The sequence below is a fragment of the Acanthaster planci genome, linkage group LG10 (genome assembly GCF_054643075.1).
Source record: "Acanthaster planci isolate LZ-2023a linkage group LG10, COTS_SCS, whole genome shotgun sequence".
Classification (NCBI taxonomy): Eukaryota; Metazoa; Echinodermata; class Asteroidea; order Valvatida; family Acanthasteridae; genus Acanthaster; species Acanthaster planci.
Genome location: NC_141786.1, coordinates 11,762,578 through 11,783,746, shown reverse-complemented (window position 1 = coordinate 11,783,746; position 21,169 = coordinate 11,762,578). Strand labels below are relative to the sequence as shown.

Below are 21,169 nucleotides of genomic sequence, written 5' to 3'. Positions count from 1 at the left end.
CGAACAGTGTGCGCGCGCAGTGTAATACGTGTGTAGTCAAGCGCACAGAAAGTTCCAGCCTAGCAGCTGGCCGGCCGGCTTCATGTAAATATTCATGACTTCATAACAAGATGGCGACCTCCATCGTTCAGTTGTCTTGCGTCGCGTACGTAACGGCGTAGCTTCCTTTTCAACCTACAACATTAGTACAGCAGAAGCAGGTAAGACATGTATCTGTATGGTATAGCCGGCAAAACATCGAGGGGACTCATCACACCAACTGTATTAGGCCTAAACGTGATGGATAACCTGTTGGTTTTAAGTCGTATCTTAATATTCTTATCATGTATCAAGGGATAATCACCCAAGTTCCTTGAGTATGTTTGTCTCGGTGCCAGGTCAATGTATCGACATCACCAACTTTTGTCATCACAGTTTAAGCCGATTAGTCATCATAACGTGATAACATGGCCTTAAAAGTCTAATTGAGCAAGGAAAATATTTAATAGGCCCCAGGCTAGGCTTAGAAAACTCTAAATCACTACTCCGCCATACTCCGTGTGATATGCCGGAGTAGTGACTTAGACTTAGAGTTCTCGAAGTAAGGCTAGGCTGATTTGACCATATATAGACCTACTGTACATCATATACATGTAGGCCCTACATGCCCTAGCCATGCTAGCTGTTATTCTTTGGTAGGCCTATGGTACCTAGAAAATATTTCAGACCACCACTCATCATGCTCATGCCAGTCTTTACTTTCAGTAGGCACGGTAGGCCTACTGAACATGATCAGTTATGATGGATGGTAAGGACCTCGTCAGGGTGTGTGCACAGGGTGTCAAGGTTACACTACACCAAATCGTACCCATAGAAAACAGTGCAAAATCAGACCAAAATACATTTAGCGCCGCCCGTTGACTCTTGTGAAGAGGTTGGCCTTGATTTTTTCACCGGAAATTCAAAATTATGGTCACCAGATCACTTTTCGTTTAAAATTCATGGGGGTTAGCCCATAAAATTTTTTTGGTTCAAAAGTTTTTGTGTTCACCTTTCCCCAAAGACACCTCCAAAATAGAAGTAAAAGTGTGCGCTCAGCTCTGAATGTAACCGCCCGCCTCTATCCAAAATAGGCCCACACATTTTGGGGTTTTTTAACTGGAAACTATCAGTCCTAAATTCAGGATTTATAGAAATATTTCTATGATCCCTCCTGATTATGGCATGTCTTATTGTAAAAACCCTGTGGGATCACAAAATATTAATAAGCTTGTGTACAGAAATACAACCATTTTGAGGAATGCACCCTCAAGTAATGTCCAGATTAACTCTTTCTGAAAATACATGTATGTCTCTAGAGAGTTTATGCTTTATAGTGAAGTAACTAAAGGGCCTAACTGATACTGCTAGGAACATGACCAGGCCACGCAAGGTGACGCGGCATGCCTAAGATCATTACCTGTCAAAAACTGATTTTTCTAATGAAATGTGTAATGTTACTTGTTACACATGATGAAGTATATGTGTAACTATCATGAATTAAGGAATAACCATGCTAACGTTATAACATGTACTGTAGGTATGGGTAAAGTTTCCAGAAATTAGGGGTCCAAAGGCGTGACACTTTTTTGCCCCTGTTACACATACATCTGACCTAAGTTATTTGACAAGGAAATGTCACTGGAATTGATGTCAAACAATTAGTATTTGTTTGGCAGGTAATTTGCATTAACTCATCACTGTTGGAAATTAGAGAATGTGTTCTGAACCTACAGAATCATATGTCAGATGTGACAGGGACACTAAAAGTATGGACCCCTAATTTCTGGAATTATACATGTAAGCAATGCTCAGCCTGTCACACCTGTCTCAATGCTCCCATTTAAATAGTGCTTTTTTGCCATATATTTGCAGTTGCAAGAAAAATGCAAAACATTCTGAATTTCTGTGAGCATGCAGATTTCTCATGTCGTGCTCAAAATATCAAACATGTGATGTAAAAGCTGATGAACCCGCAGGATAGCTTGTACATGTAGTTGTGCAGACTCATTCAGTGTTTATCTGAGTTGAGTTTTTGTTTTGTGTTATATGAGCTAAGAAAGCCATTTGGATTAATATACATGTACATATAAATATAGCCACTACTTCCTGTTCAGTTTTTAACAGTACATTGTACATGTATATGTAGGTCTCTGCACTTGATCATCGGGGGAGGGGGTGATCATGGATTACCCTTATGAAGCAAGTGATGAGGCGAGCGAGTCGGAGCTGCTAGACAAGAGCCTTTCAATGTGGAGAGGATGGGGAGCTTTGGGGGAGGATCCTACCTTCCAGCCAACACCCCTGGACCTCCACACTGCAGCAAGTATTGGGATGTACGACTGTGTTAATGCCTACATTGCCAGGTACGAATGCACTGGGCACGATTGGTTGAACCTGGGCGGTTGGTCAATCTGCGTGATGTTACGGGTCCATCGCTGTGTAATTTGTGGATCTCACAGCATGATCTGTACATGTACATACATTGTACACAGTAGATCGTACAGCCAGAAACTGGTCACCTTCTTGCTTTAATTCACAGTTGTGAAAGTTTTTTTTGAAAAGTGAAAATAAGCTAAGGTCAGAGATTTCCCACAGGATTAACTAATAGTGCAATCAGATTGATTGTGCAGATCGATTATTCCCAAGGCCTGTATGATACAGCCTGTCAGCCTGGGTAGTTTATCTATTCGGTCTCTTTTTTAAGGGGAGGGGAGTTTCCTTTTTGTTGCTGTTTTTATTTTAATCCAATTTTTAAAAATTCCATAGAAATTGTACGGGAATGAAAGGCGGTACCAATAGATTGACGCAAGGATAAGAGTTCCATACACAGACCTCACTAATTTCCCCTTGCAGTGGTTTGTTAGCCATCAAAGTGATAACATGCCCTAAAAAGTCAAAGTTAGCAATGGAAATACTCAAGTGTTGAAACACATTTTTCTAAGCCCAGGCTTAAAGATTTATGGAAAGGGTGTCAATTAATGTCCGGATACGGAACTTTTTCCAATGCAAGATACAAAATGGACCAAAAATGTATATGCATTATTCGTGTACATGGATACGACTTTAACCCCTTCGCGACGGATGACGGTAAGAGCAGCTGTAAAAATTGAGATCCTCAGCCCGCTTTTCAGTTATTATTCTCGGCCCACGCTCAAGCGAACACGCTGAAAGAAGGCAGACCCTGGCTCTTGTATGTATGGTGATTGGCCTTTGTGTGGTGCCAAGAAATGAAAAGGCTGAATTTGCATCATAATCACCAGCTTCACAATAGTCCCCACTTTGAAAAGAGGCAACGGGAATATTGAAGCGCGAGTAGAGCTGCATGCCACCGTACAATGAGCCTGTTCACTGTGTAATTCAAAGCGTGCAGAGCACGCAGGGCCACAAACCCAGAATTTGCGGTTTGGCAAGTGGCCTTGGTGGCCAAGCGAGGCTGGAATTCCCGGAGTCGGCTTTCAGAAAAAAGTTCCCGTCGTCAAGGGGTTAACAGCCCAAATGTTCCCCATAAATACAGCATGTGTGTATGTACATACACTCTATGAAGTTGTTTTCTGTAGTCAAGGTGTTATTACCATGTTTACATGTACGTCAGTCCTTCCTCCGTTCCAGCTCATCATGCTCATGGTAATCCCGTAAGTGCACAGGAAATTATTTTGCTTTTAATTTCTGATCGTCCTCTGCCCTGCTTTCCAGTGGAGAGGTGGACATCAACCACAGGAACCGAGGCAGCTGGACCCCGCTCATGTACGCCAGCTACATCGGCCACGATAATGTGGTCAATCTCTTGCTTGATGCTGGGGCAGAGGTGGACTTAAGGAATGAGAAGGGTGCCACCGCGCTGATGCTCACAGCCAGCTGCGGCAATGAGAGTATTGCATACTTCCTAGTCCAGGTTCGTTGGTCAACTGTTAGCGTAAATGAGCCAGTTTGGTATTGATCAACTGAACTTTCGTACTGAAGTATCAGGGGGTTTTTGTTCAACTTGGGAACCCTGAATTTTCTCATTGAAAAAGTTGTGTTGAGAAGAGCCTGCTCAATGACCTCGTGTCATGTATTGAAAAAACAGTGAATCACCAAAGTGAAGAAGCTGAATGGTAACAAAATATCCAAAATGGGGTAAAGTTTAGTACAAAAATGGCTGTATCACTGAGGTTTCTTTCTTTCTTTCTTTGATTGCATCATATGTTTCTCATGAGTATGGGAATTCCATCACCATAAATTAAAAAGGCATTAAATTGCTCATGAAGTGGTGCAACAATATTTTCAAATCTGGTTAAATTGAATATGAAAATTTATTTACAATATCTGCTTTGAAACAGGTATTACATAGTCCTTTAAGCAGATATGGACCTTGTCAGAGACACCAGAAACGTTTCCATTGAATATGCTGGGTTGTTTTTGATTTGTGTGGTTGATTAATGCGGTTTGTGTTGCACTCAAATCTTTTTCTATGGGGGGGTCATCTTAGCAAGGGGCAGAATTGGAGAACAGGGACCACAAGGGATGGACGACCCTCTTCTATGCAACATACGCCGGCCATCAAAAGGTGGTTCAGTTTCTTCTGGACAATGGTGCTAACGTCAATGCAAGGTGAGACCAATCGACATTGAAACAGGTACATGTTGGTGCTAACAAAACCTTTTTTGATTTTTAGGGACTTCAACACAACCCATACTTTGAACTTTTTTTTGAGACTAATTTCAAGAGTCTGCAAATGGTGTGATATTTTGTGACTTTTGAGATGCTTGGTGGCAGCAAACATACCAGTCTATTTCCTGTTCGTGGTTGAGCTCATGCTTGCATGCTCAAAATGGTGCAAACAGTAGTCACATGGGGACTGAATTCCAACCGAAACCACTCCCATTTTACACAGTGCAGCGTCAGAGCCGTTTGTGTTTTCAGCCAATGTGTGCTAGTAACTGGTTGTCACGGTGCCCAGGGCCCAATTTCATGGCGCTGCTCACCACAAGCGAAAAATCGGGGCTTACCGTAGCAGAAAATTCTGTGCTTGCGGCGAACGTATTTCACAGGTTAGCGAGGAATTTTGGCTTGTGCGCATGCATACATCCCATACCTAGGGATTCTGTGGGTTTTTGCAGAATTCTTCCGCTAGCGTGGTTAGTGCAGAATGGAGATCGTAAGTGTGGAATCCTGCATTAAGCAGCACCATGAAATTGGGCTTAGCTCAGCACTGAGTTGAGGGCAGAATTTCTTTTGTTTTAGGGAAGTTGAGACCAAGTTGTGGGGACAAAAATACCGTAATATTTTCAGACGCGCAGTGTCTACATTTCAACATGTGAGCTCTCCCCTCAGCTACGGAACAATCAATCCCATCAATCTTCATTGAATGCAAACATTCCCCCTTTGAAACCAGTCATTCATCAACACACCTGTCCATCAGCGCAATCCTACTTTGTACGTCAATTTCACTTTTTTTTATCCTTTTAGGGAGCCACGACTTGGCATCACCCCATTCATGATGGCTGCAGCCGAGGGACATGAAATTATCGTGAATTTGCTGCTGGAGCATGTGAGTCAAATTATTGCTTTCTAGAGAAGTATTGCTGGTTAGGAATATTTTGTAGGGGCCAGAGCTGTATAAAGAGAGAGCTGTGCCAGCTTCAGATTTTGGGACCAAAATGGCTGTTCATTTTGTGTGCAGTACAGCATGCAGCTCTTGTGTGTTAATTGTTCAGGTGCACTAACACATAATCTACCATATTGGTTCCAACATTTGAGAATCTCATGTCGCAACTCTTTATATAAACTGTCCTGGACAGGGCCAGTTTGTTGAAGCAGGGTCAGAGAGCTGGTCTTATTCTAGTTCGCTGATTGCTCTTTTCGAATATGAGAGACGGGCTTGTCAAAGTCAGTGTTCAGTCGAGCCTGTCTCTGTAGGTGCATTGCGCGCATGACAAAGTCCATCATAAATCAACAGTTGCAGGGCAAGTCGCTAGGTGTAAACTGTGACAGAAAACATTCCTCTCTGTCTTTTCATCGTGTTAATTGTGACTACATGTAGATGTATGAAAGGACCTGTGATTGGACTTGTGCAGGTTCTTGATGGGCTCGACTTAAATACTGGCAGGCCTCGAATTTCACGACCGCCACGATGGCCATGATCGTCGATGCCCTCCCATCTGGCCGTGGTGCCTCCGAAAAGTGATCTTGTTTCACTGCCGAGATGGCAGAGCCCTTTTTTCTCTTGGCCGTAGTGCCCTACACGTACATATCGACTGCCCCTGTTCAGCGAGGTACACGGAAAGTGGCACGGAAAATGACATACACATCGTTCCTTGATTGCTCACATTTGACCGGAACACCACGCCGCATCACCCAAGTGCATGGCATGCACGCATAAAGCAGGGAGTGCGTGCAGTGTGTGTATGTGGGAATATCGTACACTCAGCCAGCCGTGCACCGGTGGCCCGGCCCTCTCCATGCATACTGCACGTTCACAGCATAGGTGACACAGCATAGCACAGCATAAGCGACACCCGCCGGCCTAACTAAGACTTAACATAACAGTGTATGCCCAAGCCAAGTATTTTAATGTACCATGCAGTAATGCTAGTCTGGAACAAGTGCTCATAAACATGTACGCACTATCGGTATATCGAGAGCTCCACGTTTTTTGTGCACACGGGACAATTGTATGGTCGGGGCAGTATTTTAACTAACACCGCAATGTAGGTGTTTGCAGTTTAGTGCTGCACGACATCGGTACGGTGGATCAGAACTACCCTGATTAATTTTCACGTACGTGGTGTGCAAAATCACTGGCCTGGCCAGTTTTTGTGGTACGCAAAATGCCGAGGAAAGAAGGGCTGCAATCATAACAGGCCGAAACCTTTCAACACTTGGCTGCTGGTTCAGCACTTATTACGCACATTTTCAGGTATAATGCGTATCCTACTTTTTCTTAGACCTGAATCATTTTCTCGTGATATAAAAAAAAGTCGGGATGGCATTAATGCCTATTTAACTTTGGTACGCTGATGGCATTAATGCCCTCACGTTTGGCATTACTGCCCTCTATTTCAGCCAGTTCACCGATGCCAAATGGCAGTACCCTGAAAAAAATGAAATTCGAGGCCTGCACTGGTATCAGTGCATGCAAAATGGCCAGTTGTACAAAGGTTCAGTAGGTCTGTAGGCCTAGTTACGATCTCAACACCATCTTGAGACTCCTTTATTTGGTGTTGGTATTGAGCTGTAGAAAATGTTACAGTCTTGGAGCAGGAGATCACTGTCTTAGAATAGGGGGCAAATATTGCTTCACTGGTTTGAAACATCCGCAACCAATTTTTGAATGAAATGCCCCAGTTTCCTAAATTGATTGAAGTCCTTTGTTATTGTATTCAGGGTGTTGATGTGAACCTGAAAAATGCAAGCGGTGAGACAGCACGCTCCCTGGCTCTCCTGAATGGTCACATGAAGATCATTGGTCTCATCGACAGCCAAGTGATGTTCCCCAGCAGTGTCCGCAGTGAATCAGGTACATGTACCTCCAGGCTAATTTTGCTGGTCAGATTTGGAAGCCCTTACTGTGTTATTGCCTCATTAGTGAGCAGGTGGCAGTCACACATTATGTGCTGCTTTGACAAATGGGGCATTTTAACTTGCAGAAATGTATGTGAGGCTCAAGTTCAAGAGAGTTTGTGTGAGTGTAGTTCATTCCCTCGAATCAGTCAGGATACTTTAAGTGTGGTTGGTGGGTCAGTTTGTTTTAAACTGTGTGTTCATCTTGTTTTTTTTTTTATCTCAGGTCAGCCTCCAGCAGTGGATTTGTCATCGTCCGATGAAAGCTATCAACGACCCAACCGACCCCATACGAGGTCAGGCAGGTCGAAGGCCAAGGGTCCCAGCATCCGGGATGGCCCAGAGACTCTGGCCAAGTTGCTGAGCGAGCGCAAAGGAGGAAGGCAAGGAACTGTCTTACAGAGTACCGGTGAGGTTCAGTTTCACTCTTTGAGAGTTGTTCTCAGGAATGGTACTCAAGAAGTATGTGTTATGTTACACCCTTGTACATCGGGCCACTTGAGTGGGGTCTGGACATGTATGGTTTGTAAACTTTAAGTTATTGAAAGTTGAGGAAAAAAGGTTTGTTATTCGAATAGTTGCTGTGAAATGTACTAAACTCTTTGCATTTTGGTCTTGGCTCCATTATGGCCCAGGCCATTTTTATTGTGGCCACTTTACATTTTGACCACTTCACATTTTGAACGTCTGTCGAATCCAACCTAACGTTCAATGAAGTTGGTCATTTTTGCAATCATTTTTAGGATATTTACTCTCCCAAATTTTCACCAGGGGTGTCATATGTAGCTAGTGGTCATAGAATTCTGATCTTTATTCTTCTGGATGCCTTCTGTTCATACATTGGTGGTGGCCACTTTAAATCATTAAGCTTGTCCATTGTTCCCCTGCTTTGGTACATTTCGTCTGCTGCTCATTTTGTCCACCCATCCTTTTGGCCATTATTCAATTTGGTTTTAAGCTCCTATCATAGTCTCTGCATAGACCGGCCTGTGTTTGCTCTTTATTCTACTGAAGCTTGACGTGAATTATATCCCCAACTCCATGCAGGGAATGCACTGCCAGGTGACTATGTAGCTTACCAGATAGAAGAGGACCACCTAAGTGGCCACCAGGTACAGGCAAGTGGACGAGATGTAGTGCCGGCTACCGTGACAGACACACCAAAACTCTCTGGTAATGGTAGGTTTATATGTAATACTTGCAATATTCATTCTTGAAAGCCAATGTTGTTCCGCGTCTGCCATATTTATAAGCAGAGAAGCAAGTGTGAGATGACTTCAAGGAATTTTAAAGTTGGAATTCTTCATAATGAAATGTGGATTTTGAGACAAAGCTTTCAGATATTTTCAGCATAAAAATGATAAATGACGTACAATTATTATTGTTAGACTATGGTCGTAGATAGTCAATTTTTTGGTCGCATGATCACACGACACGCTACAAGCGTGCATGTATCATTGGAGTATCAAGTGCATTGGCAATGTTGCTGAGCTACAAAAATGATGGATAACAGTGACCTTCCCCCAGTTGATGTGTCGTGTCCACTGCGTTGTAATTGTGTAATCTTGGGTATGAGGATGGATGGCTGTGGTGGTACACTAAGTTAGTTATTGTAGATGTGCTGCGTGGGGACATTGAAGCATTGTGTGCATTCGCATGTGCTACTCTCACTCTGACCATGACGGAGACCAGACCCGTGGGGTATTAGACTTCTGTTCGTGCTCCCAGCTGTACTCGTGGCACAGGGGTAGGCTCTGATCACTGTTTTTGCTGCGATCAGCGTTGTTGTTATAAATCACTCATGTCATTGTATCTTCTCATCTGCTCTTCTATGTTATCAGTACTTTTCAACAGAATTAACGTAAATGATGTTTTGAAATTCAACCAGTTTACAAACACCCTGGTGCTTTATGAATCCCAGTTTTCTCTAGAAAACCAGTTTGCTATGAATTCTAGATTACTCCCTTGTCCTCCACAAAACAAAAAACTGATGAGCGAGGGTGAGAATGCTAAATTGGACTGAAACCTTGGAAGGAGATATAGAAATCATTTTTAAATTAACTTAAAAGTGTGAATATCTATCACATCGTCCAATTTGGTTGGGCCACTGTGTCAAAGAGGGTGTTCCAACATAAAGATTTAACGTTACATCCGACATACCAGATCTTCGAACTCCAATATTTTTCCGGTATAAATTGACTGAAAACATAACAACCAACATGTATGTTGCTAGTTTGTTGAATTTGAACCTGCGGTATGGTTGCCATGTAAGATAAACTGGCAACTGTCAATGCATTTTTTGCTGTTTGTGGAAAAGGAATAGGACATACAAGTTTCACCACGGAATTATCATCAATAATGGCACTGGACGGGTCAACTTTGGCTCACAAATTGGTTCCAGCATGTTTTTGAGAAGCCTGAATAATTTACTTTCATACGACTTGTGAATACCTGTATCATGAAAGAAAGTTGTAGACAGCTACTCTGAGTCACTGCTGTTTAATGTTCTTTGCAGGCAACACATGGCTGAGTCCATTCCCTCCTGCTGGCGTGGAGGCCAGTAATGACGATGACGACCCAGCCTTCTGCATCTCCGGTGCCCTGACCATCAAGAGCAGCAACTCTAGCAACAGCAGCGGAGGGGGTGGGGGTTTCGCTGCCGCTCTTGGGCTTGGCCAGGGTGGGGGCAGGGCTGGGGGTGGTAGGGGCAGCGGCTGCCACTCTAGCACCGACGAGCCATCCTCGGAGACCTCCAGTTTTAGCCTGCCCCCAACGCCAAGCTCCAACTCCTCAGAGGGCACAGGGGCCTTCGCAGTAGCGCTCTCTGACCAGCTGTCGCAGATGATCTCAGCCGACCTGACCCGGCAGGGCTTTGGGTTGGTTGGAGATCCACTCTATGCAGAGCTGCCGACTGTCGGCAGCGCCGGGATAGAAGATCATGGGATACAGGCCTCATCGCTGAATGTGCCATCTCTAACCGGTGCACTTCATACTTCTCACCCTCGCTCATCACAGTCAGCTGCCCCAACCATAGATGCCTACACAGCAAATGGCATTGGGTACCATTCCAGTGTCCTTCCCTTGTCAGGTGACTTAACCCAGGACACACTCTACAGTAGACCTGTTGATAACAAGCACTACCCTTACCAGGACCTTGCTAGTCTTCTTGAGAGTCTGGGATTGAGGACTAAGTACTTCCATATTTTTGAAGAGCAGGACGTGGATTTGAGAGTGTTTCTTACCCTCACAGATAGTGACTTGAAAGAAGTTGGTATCAAGTAAGTTAACACTAGTTTCATCAGCTTCCATCTTGTTATTTTTGTCACAAAAAGAGTTTAAATGCAGAAACGGCGATGTTTTAAATAGCAATGTTGATGCTGTCGAATCTTGTTAATAAGAGCACTGTTAACACAAGATTCTGCTTAAGGCAAGGAAATTTTTAGGCCCCAATCCTTTGTTTTTTCATTCCTGATAATACATTACAAAGTTCCTGCTCTAACAAGGTAGTTTGCCAAGTCCAAAGGACCTCTTAAGGAGGTTTGACTGTACTTTGGTGGAAGCCCACCTCTTTGCACTCTCACATTCGTATGCGTTTGGTTTGGGGTGCTCTGGGTTTTCATGACCAATTTCTATTTGAATGTATGACCTTCTAGTGCGTGCTGGTCACGTACAGGAGCCCGCCTGAAAGCTCCCCCAAAGCCTCTCTTTTTCTTTGCTTGTGAGGGTGCACTTCAACTTGAGATGGATTACATATTACACACTGCATAGGTCCATCTTTCCAGCACCTTTGACTGTTCACTAGACCGCTTTCTGCCCTGCACTAAGTAGAGGAGTACATTAGTACATGTATCTTGCTTTTTGACTAGATTAATGGGTCCACGGCGGAAGATGACTAACGCTATTGCTAGATGGCACAGCCAGGCTCGACCGTTCTCAGAAAACCTGGAGCAGGTCTATGCAGACAGAGTGGAGACTGCCATGCAGGAGATGGCCATACAGTTGCAGGAGGTACATGTACATATATAGCTGTCCCATTGATTACCCATTGGGTGACTCAACCTGAATGAGTAATAAGTCCCAACCCCTGCTTTGCCACATCTTCCAAATTACTTAAAGTTTTGACAGTGAATTTGGGGTCTAATCCTCCTTACTTGGGACCCTAATGCTTAAGTACAAATGACACAGCTACTGTTACATGGACAACTTGGCCGGGCCAAAGGTGTGTGGTGAGGAAAATGGGAACGCTATTCTAAAGAGACAGTCTTTGTGACATTGGAGAGAATAAGCAAATAATTTACACATAGCCCGGGGGGGATCAAACCAAGAACCACAGTGGTAAGAGAAAATGCTTTACATGCTTATACCTGAAGCAAACACCCATTTCTGCATAAACATTATTACAGTAGCATGGTGGGCCCTCGCACACTCTAGTAAGTACCTGGCAGATCCCTGGATACCCAAATGGAGGTGATAAGTGGCACCGTCCGTTGCCTTTCTTGATTAAAGCTTATCTTCCTGACTTGCAAAAAGCTCATCTTGACAACCACCATCACTACCTCTTCTTCGCTCTTTCATCAGAACCATCTCTCTTTGGTCACTCTGATAGGCAAGTGACCCTTGACCTTTTTCCTCCTGCAGGCCATGGTCAAGAAGGGAGAGCTGGAGGCCCAGGTGATGCAGGAGAGGGAGCTGAGGAGCGTGGTGGAAGGCTGCCTAATGGAGGACCGCAAGACCTACCAGCAGCTTCTAAGCCTGGTATCTGACGCCCGCAAGCTTTGCCACAACATGAGGCAGCTGTACGACAGTGTCAGGTACGATTAAGCTGCTGGTAAATTAGTGGTCTATTACTGGAAATTATCATTATGTTATTAAGCATTTCTGTATTGAAACCAAGGATCCCTCGAAAGCACCTGAGACACTGTAGCTTGTAAGCCTGATAAAACCTGTCGGGAGTGGGACATTGAAAAGCAGTTACCATTCTTGAGGAGAAAAAAAAGCCAGAGGAATGGTCTTGGTAAAACCCACAGAATCGGTTAGGGACTGAAAACCCCATCCATATGTGTCCGACCAAGCGGGCTACCTGGACTGCAGAGGTGAAAAGCAAAGAAAGAGCCACTAAGCCAGGCCAACTAGAATACATATGTTCATAGGAAATGCATGAAGCCCCTACTTGGTGGCTTTCATAGGCACCTGTCCTGTTCTGGCCACAGCCAGATCCTTTGCACATGCTTATTCTCCTGAAGTCCTTCTTTTCAACCTCATACACCGCACCCCACCACACCACTCTACATTGCACTACATTGCGTTACATTACAAACTATAGCTTCTTTCACAGCGCTTTACATCACTATCGAAAAAAGAATAATGATATTATGGTTGATTTAATTTCTGAACGAAAAGTACGGTTTGCAGGTTTTGTAGAAACATCTTAAAAAAGGGAGACAGACAAATGTATCTTGGAAGCTCATTCCAGAGTCTAGGAGTAAATGCCTGGAAAGCATTGCCAGTCTTCAGCTGTGGTATATGTCAGAGGAACATGCAGCAGGGCACTGTCTGTACTAGAACAAGGACCAGGACGCATAGACTGATGTGGAAGGATGAGAGAGTTAATGTAATCTGGAGCTTTGTTTTGGATACTCTTGAAGACATTAGTCAAGATCTTAAATTTGATGCGTTGCTTGACTGGAAGCCAGTGCAATTCTCTTACCTGAACAAGACACTGAACAAGTGCACTTGCTTTCACACGTATTGTAAAAGTCGGCACTGCCAGGCAACACTATTCCTTTTTTTCACTGTTGATTTGTTTTATGTTAGGGCAAGTTCAGGCGTAAGCTAGAGTTCAACCACGACATACCGTACAGTTACATTTGAATGGCCCTAGTTGAATTAAATTATAAAAGTCATTACTCACATTTTGCTTCTTGTGGCATGCATTGTCAATGACATTTTCGCATGACTTAATCCCTGTACTGATAAATGAAATTACATGTAGCTGTTGCCAACCAGCTGTGTCAACATATGCCCCGGGATCTTGTTCGAAATTGTTGACAACCAGCTGTGTCAACATACGCCCCAGGATCTTGTTCGAAATTGTTGACAACCAGCTGTGTCAACATACGCCCCATGATCTTGTTCGAAATTGTTGACAACCAGCTGTGTCAACATACGCCCCAGGATCTTGTTCGAAATTGTTGACAACCAGCTGTGTCAACATACGCCTCAGGATCTTGTTCAAAATTGTTGACAACCAGCTGTGTCAACATACCCCGCAGGATCTTGTTCAAAATTGTCAACTAGATAGCCGAAACTATCCATTATTCAGGCGGCATGGTCGTTCTGTGGCAACCACTGTTTTCACTTGTTTTTCTCACAGGTCCTGTCAGACGGAGCTGATACGGAGACTCCAAACTGGGCCCTCGTTCATCCCAAAGGATGTCCGATTCGACAGCCTCCCCCAGCAATTCAGCTCCCAGCTCCAGTTGGACCGGCCCCACAGGAGGAGTGCCGAGAGCCCCTCCCCACCCCCTGCCCCAGACAAAAACCCCCTGGTCAGTGCCATCACCTCCAGCCTTATCACCGGCGATGCCCTGCTAGGTGCTGGCCAACCGACTGCCTCATTGAGCACTGGCACTTCACTGGCTGGATCGGCTGCCACTGTGCATTTACCTGCCACAAGCCAGGAGGGGGAGGAGCTGGCCAAGCTCACCATGAAGGACCTACTGAGCATGCTCAGTCAGGGCTCGCATCAGCTTGGACGGGCAGTCGCCATGGCAACCAACAACATAGACCAACTTATCGATGGGCAGACAGTGAATTTCTCTCCCAACTCAAGTGGAAACTCTCTCCCATAAAAAAGGGAGCATTTCATAATTGTGAACGGTCGGAACGTTCCCATTGAAATGCTGTGTTCTCATTCCGGAACGGTCGGCCGTTCCCAGAGTTTGAGGCAGTGACATTTGAATGTGTATTTATAAGAGATATTCCAAATAAGACTTTCGTGAGTTAAATTTGAATAGAATCTCGTACATGGAGTTTTTAAATTCACATGAACATAATAATTTGAATTCTCTGTACGAAAGACAATGTTGCCATGCCTCGTGATTTGGGGCAAACTTTTGCTTAGTTAGATAAGAGGTACCTCGCAGTAATTCACTGTCTTCAATGGATATGAAGGGCACAAAGGAACCAGTCCATTCCAGAGATGGTGGTCACAGCAACAGTGTCTTTATTTGTTCGTTGGCTATACCTTCGCAAATTAATTGCTTGTCACTTGGACTTTGAAGGTTTCTCTGGCTCGTGTTTCTTATCTAGGTGCTGGTATTGTCGTACCCTAATTTGCTGAAATGCTTGTCTATCGGATATCTCCTTTATGATGTCGACCCGCTCAAGTCCTGGTTGTAGGGATTGGACTTTCGTCCGTATGCTTGGTGCGTTTTTACGTGCTGGCTGAATTAATAAGGCTTGCTTTGTTGGGTGTGAGACATCGCGTCTGACCTGATGCGAGATGCACTTGAGAAAACTGACGTGGATAAAATCCTTGAGTGGTACTGTGCCAAAAGATACATCCAGATCATCATTTGTGCACTTAAGTGTCATAGTATCCTCACCAGAATCAGCTATTTTTCGGCTAAAACCATCAGGCGTCACTTGGTACAAACAATTGTCCTAAAATGACGTCAATTTTGCTATCTTTAGTCTGGAGGACTTAATGATTATGTTTATGTGCAGTCAGATAACTCAGTGTACCAGACTTATAGGTTCCCGTATTGCAATGTGCGTGTACGCGCTTAGGATGCCGTTTACCAGCGACGAGGCAACCAAAATTCTTTACGTAGGGAAGTGATTTTAACGTACATTTCAACGTCGCAGATTCAGACACAGTGGTCTGACCCAGTGACAAAATGAATCATTTTGAACTTGTTACACATTGGCCTTTTATTTGCGTATATTGGTTTTTTGAAGAACACCCCGGTTCTCTGTTTCTGAGGTCTTTTCGTCGTCCACATTGCACGCAAGTACGTTGACCAAGTCACAGAAAATTTCAGCGTTAACAGTTCCTAGAGGCAACTATCGATCTATTTTTATGATTTCTGAGTGGAAAAATTAGTTTTACAGTCCTGCATCATTAAGACATATAATTCTTTGAGTTAATCTGTTTTTTATCGAGAATTATTTCTGCACGGAATTCCGTGCTTGGGGAGCGCCATCTTGTGTGACGTCACACGCATGAGTGGAGTTAGAAAACAAGGAATAAATGAATATCGGTACTTATTTTACGCTAGTGTGGGTGGAACGGCCGTGCAAAAGGCTTGTTAGGACGACAAAAGGTGCCATGCAGCCTGCCCTTGAAAGCAACTGGGATGAATGAAAGAAACTTGGCCTCTGTAACGTGAGATGTGCGTTACTCAGGAGAACAGACCTTGGTCCTTTTTTCACCTGATCGGACTGCCCACCGCTACTTGTAAGTGAGGCCTATGCAGCAAAATAGCCTGCAAGAACTGTGATGCTAATGCATTTTTGTATGATACAATACATTAGCCCTAACTCCCGAGGATGTGTACAAAATCATATTAAAATTGGAGGATTCAGGGCTGTTACGGTTAAGCAAACTTGTAAGTGAGGCTAGTTAGCGTCACAAAAATTTGCAAGCAGAAGGCTCGAACAAGCCTTACTTATAGGTTTGCCTACTGTATTGCAACTTACGATAATGTATTAGCATCACTGTTAGAGCATGGCTATTTTGCTGCACAGGCCTCACTTATAAGAAGCGGTGGGTAGCCGGATCGGGTGCTTTTTTTTGCTGCTATATGGGTCAATCCATGAGGTTTGGGGTACAATTTGTGACGGTGTCTTTGTTACATGGGTAACTTTTACCACCTGTCATGACCTGTAGAGTAGATCATTTACTCTGTAAAAATAACATGCACCTTTGTATTCAGCCTTGCAAGATGTATAACAATGTCAATTTGGAATGGCTTTAGAGGGAAATAACTGTTCATTTTTACGGAACCCACGTAACAATGGACACCGTCACAAAGTGTGCTCCAACCTCATGGAATGACTCATAAGCAAACGGTGAACTATCGTTGAGCCTCTGTCCAAAGAGATTACTTTATGTCCTAAATGCAGTGATGAAAATTGTCATTAACTTGCAGAGTTAGCTTTAAGATGTGAAAAATGGTGAAGGTCGTCACAATTAATTTTTGCTACAGTTTTCATTATTCTGAATTGGACATCGTCCATGCACCCCAAATACAGTATCTGCCTGCAATGAATTGTTCATAAGACTAGCACTTTTTAAATCCTGTTACTGCTAGCACTTTTCTCCAATAGACGTCTCTGTGCACGTGCAGCTAGGCTTGCTCCTGTGTACTCCTCAACCACATTCTGTATCTTGATTGGCCGAGTGCCAGTCACGTGGGACTCGTTTTATCTATCTTTATGTGCACAGCCAAAAGAACTATACCCGTAGTGCGGAAGAACTTCACGTACGATCATCGGCATTGTGTGCAAATGAACCCCGATGTGCGTGTTTCGTACTACGCGAATCCCAAAACGTTCGTGCCATGGAGCATGTTTAACCATTTTGCAGAGAGGACGTTGAGAAAAGTGCTGGTAAACTAAAATAAATGTCTTATTCAAATAGACGTATTTTGTATGTAGTTAAACCCAATTAATCAGTCATAGCTTAAATTAAGCTATGCGGGAGAGGTGTTATAAAACATCAACTGCTTTAGCTCGTAATGTAGTAATCATCATCATTTATCTGTTTTTTAATATCATTTTCCGATATTATCTGACAGTATTGAATTTCTTCTGCGTGTATGTCATCAACTTTTATTTATTATCCTGTAAGCTTTGAAATCTTCGACGGATCATTGCAGACTTAGGCTAAAACAGTTACCTTTGGCACAACTGTTATGTAATATAAAACCATTTCCGAGGCTGACGCACGATACCAAACTCTTGTCTTGCATAGAACTATTTTTGTATTTTTACACCTGCAGCATGTTACTTTTTTAGCATTGCTGTTTATACCTAAATATTTGCAATTGGGATATGTTGTGTCCAAATTTATTTTTAATGAATGTGTAAAGTACGTTTGTATTCATTTTTTAGAAAAGTTATTTATTTGCAGTGGGTACAAAAAAATTCACATGGGAATTGTTCTATTTCTATTCTGACATGTGTGAATTTTTACGAACTGAAATTGTTCCAAACGGACCTCAAAAAAGGTTTGGTTAAATCTTATAAAATAAGATGCGCCAGAACTGTAGAGGATCCAGAATTGCTGCATTCATTGTAGGCCTATGCTTCAAATTTATATTTATTGAGTGCGAGTAAAGCAGGTGCGGGTATTGGGGTCAACTGACAAAAATCATCGACACTGATGTCTTGGACCAAAACTATGGTGGTGCAAGCATATACATGTAGAATAATCAAATAAACATTAGAGAAGTTTAGTGGCCCCAGACAGTGCATTCAAGCTTCCACTAGGTGAGCATTCAAGTTGTGCGTTATCTTCCCTATGTGCAGTGGGCGTGGCGTGGTTGGAACTGAACTGACGTCACACGATCGAGTCGGATGGCCCAGTCCGCTGTGGCACAACCTTGAACATAAACTTGTGCACCCTGAGCGCTTTTTGGGGTGTACATTCCGGTCAGAGCCCCCGCCCCACCACGACGAAAATTCCTGGGTGTGCCAATGAGTACACTCAAAACAGTAATATTGTGTACGTTGCTTTGAAGATGAATACACTGTAAAAACTCGGGTGTTAAACTCAACACTGTTGGGTGTTATCAGATGACCACACCATAGGGTGTTACTTTAATACTGATGATGTTACCTTGCACACCTATAAGTGTTACAGTGCTCTAGAAGGTGTTACAAGTAACACCAAATAACACCAAAATTTTAACACTAGTGAAAAGTGTTGGCGTAGTCTTCTGACAACACCGCGGGTGTTAAGTTTAACACCCCAGTTTTTGCAGTGTAAGCCTACCTAAAGATATCTTTTCCCGATAAGTTTGGACTAGCTGTAAACTGAATGAAGCACCTACATGTTCAAATTAAAAGCCAGTGGCGGATCAAGGAATGTTGGGGATCAAGGAGTTTTTTTTGGGGGGGGGCAGGCCTGTCAGAAAAGCGGACACATTTTTGCACTTGGCCGTTGTACACTTGGCCAGGGGCGTAACTACGGGGGATCACCCTGCGGTTGCCCGTAGGACCCCGGGTGACCCTAATATTTGAAATCTCCGTTGAGTTTACATTGATATGCCATTGATATGTAGCTTATTTTCTCGTGGTGCCCTTTGAAAAAAAATGTTTGCACCCCCGGGTGCCCCCTGGGACATTTAGCCCCAGTTTCGACACTGCACTCAGGTAGTCTCGTATTACATGTTTAACCGTTACGTACATGTACACATACATTGTAATAATCCTTTAATACAGGATTTCACTCTATCATATTGCACGTTATATTGCGAGAGCCCAGAATACGGAAAAGTATGAATTTTAATGCACACAGGCAGTTCTCCAATGGTATGCACTGCATACATGCCATCAGGAGCCACCCCTACATCAGAGTATGTTTCAGTCAAGGCTGTTTTGAGAGTCAAATCGCATTATAAACCGAGCCATAAAATAATGTATTACGCCGGTACCAAAACAAGTGATATGAATACACCTGAGTATAATGCTTTAGATGGAATATGTGTTCTTTTATGCTTGTCTGTTACTGCTGTCATGCATGGAAACCATGCCATAAAACAAAGGAAATAAATGAATACGAAGGGAAAAAAAGAGAGAGAAAACGGGTAATATTTCTTATTCCTAAGTGATTACTCTAAGATTGCGCTTACTGAAAACAATTCAAGAGCATGGTTGAAAGTAGTTAAAGTACACACTGCAACATTCATGGAAATGAGTTTACATCATAGTACTGTAAATAGAGCCATTCACAATATTTTTGCATGATGTTCATTTCAATGCCTCAGTTTTACAACCAAGAGCGTTTTGTCTCCTTTCTGTACACAGAAAGGTGTCATTTTCTATAATACTTGAAAGAATTTGCTTACACCATTTTGGGGGAAAACGTGTAGATAGACTTAAGTGTGTTGTAATCTGTTGAGTATTCATTTCATGTATGGTGTATGGACATTTAAGGCGCGGCTGGGATGAGACAGGGAACAATTCATCTTATTCTTATCTGATTTGGTTTAAGGATTTTGATGAACTTTTTGTAGACGCGCTTTTTGTGCGTAGTTATACTCCTCTTCGTCTTCTGAAAACTGTTTAGCATCCCTTTGGGTAAAGTGTATTAAAACATGCACTTTTTAAAAACGTTTAAAACATGTTTGCTTTATCACACACTCACATTGCATCTCCTTAGCGTCTACAAAATACTGCAGCCCGCATGGTTATTAGAGCAAAGCGCAGTGGACATGTATCACACCCACACAGCCTCTGCACGGGCTGCCCATCCCTCACCGTATTCAGTTAAAATTTATTCTTCTCGTTTATAAAATCAGAAATGGACTAGCCCCAGCATACTTCAAGGATCCCATCAGGTCAAAGGTCTCAACCTTATCCCTCAGCCTCCGGTCTCATTCCACTTCACATTTACATCTTGCTCAAGGCACCGCACCAACACCTGTAACGGTCAGCGGCCACTTGCTGTCGCTGCACCTACTCCCTGGAATCGGCTCCCACTACATGTTCAAGACTCACCCACAACAGTCGAATTAAAGACTTAGCTTAAGACACACTTATTCAAAATTTGATAAGCGCTTTAAACGATCTTTATTAAATAATAAAATTTTATTATCTTGTGGAGAACCGGGCTGGTGGAAGGGGGGTGGAGGAAAGGGGGGGGGGGAGCAGGCAACGCAGGTTCACGAGTAGACGTATGTACAACCAGTGTTCAGCTCTCTTCCCTCTATTGGGTTTATTGTATGCAATAGTCAGGCCCGAGACTGGGGCTACCTGCAAAGAGTCGGCAGGCAGTCTTGTAAAATAATCTGTTACACAGTATTCATAAAAAAATGGCTACACAATAAATATTAATCTGCAATAACTGATTCGTGCATAAAAAAATGGCTACACAATAAATATTAATCTGCAATAACTGATTCGTGCCAAAACAGACATGTACATTTAACTGAATAGGCATGAAGGCAGCGCCGGGTACACGAGTCAGGGACGCAAGCAGTCAGGTCAACCCCGCGCGCTGGCTGACCGACGATCGCACGCCCTGACACCGCACACACACACACCCTCCAAGCCGCCATGCATACTAAACTTCAAGCGAGCAGTCCAAGATGCCAGAGTAACTACACTTAATCCCAAACATGTAAAGGTGTTACAGTTAAATTACCAATGACACAAAAAATCCAAATCTAATCCCACAATCCAATAAATGTCGTAAGTTTTGCACATCAACCCAGGTGACTTTTTACACGACCACAACGCTTGTACATGTTTCTATTGTCAAAAATCAACGTTAAATTAAAGCTCCTACACTACTTTTCTTCGAACTTCACCTAAATTTCACATTTTCAACCTAACAAAAACCATCCTATCCTTATTAAATATGTCTATGATAAAC

The 21,169-nt window shown here is 43.3% G+C and overlaps 1 protein-coding gene across 2 annotated transcripts; it reads left to right on the top strand.

The window, feature by feature from the left end:
- Positions 1–22: 22 nt before the first annotated feature.
- Positions 23–17,851, top strand: LOC110989829 (ankyrin repeat and SAM domain-containing protein 3-like). Of its 2 annotated transcripts, none has more exons than XM_087142167.1 (12): positions 23–200; positions 2,168–2,384; positions 3,715–3,913; positions 4,490–4,611; positions 5,470–5,551; positions 7,387–7,519; positions 7,790–7,972; positions 8,611–8,736; positions 10,079–10,841; positions 11,430–11,571; positions 12,202–12,374; positions 13,937–17,851. In XM_087142167.1, exons 2-12 carry the CDS (start codon positions 2,203–2,205, stop codon positions 14,412–14,414), a joined length of 2,583 nt encoding a protein of 860 aa, XP_086998293.1. In that variant the 5' UTR covers positions 23–200; positions 2,168–2,202; the 3' UTR covers positions 14,415–17,851. The 2 variants fall into 2 exon arrangements, with proteins under 2 accessions (XP_086998293.1, XP_022110173.1); XM_022254481.2 differs by having other exon boundaries at positions 8,611–8,742.
- Positions 17,852–21,169: the final 3,318 nt, after the last annotated feature.

What these genes read in the sequence shown, in the direction of transcription:
- LOC110989829 (XM_022254481.2), top strand. Translation starts at nt 2,203, where the DNA reads ATGGATTACCCTTATGAAGCAAGTGATGAGGCGAGCGAGTCGGAGCTG. An exon ending in TGAATTTGCTGCTGGAGCAT is followed by an intron (nt 5,552 to 7,386) that starts GTGAGTCAAATT and finishes TATTGTATTCAG; the next exon opens with GGTGTTGATGTGAACCTGAA. An exon ending in TGGCCATACAGTTGCAGGAG is followed by an intron (nt 11,572 to 12,201) that starts GTACATGTACAT and finishes TTCCTCCTGCAG; the next exon opens with GCCATGGTCAAGAAGGGAGA.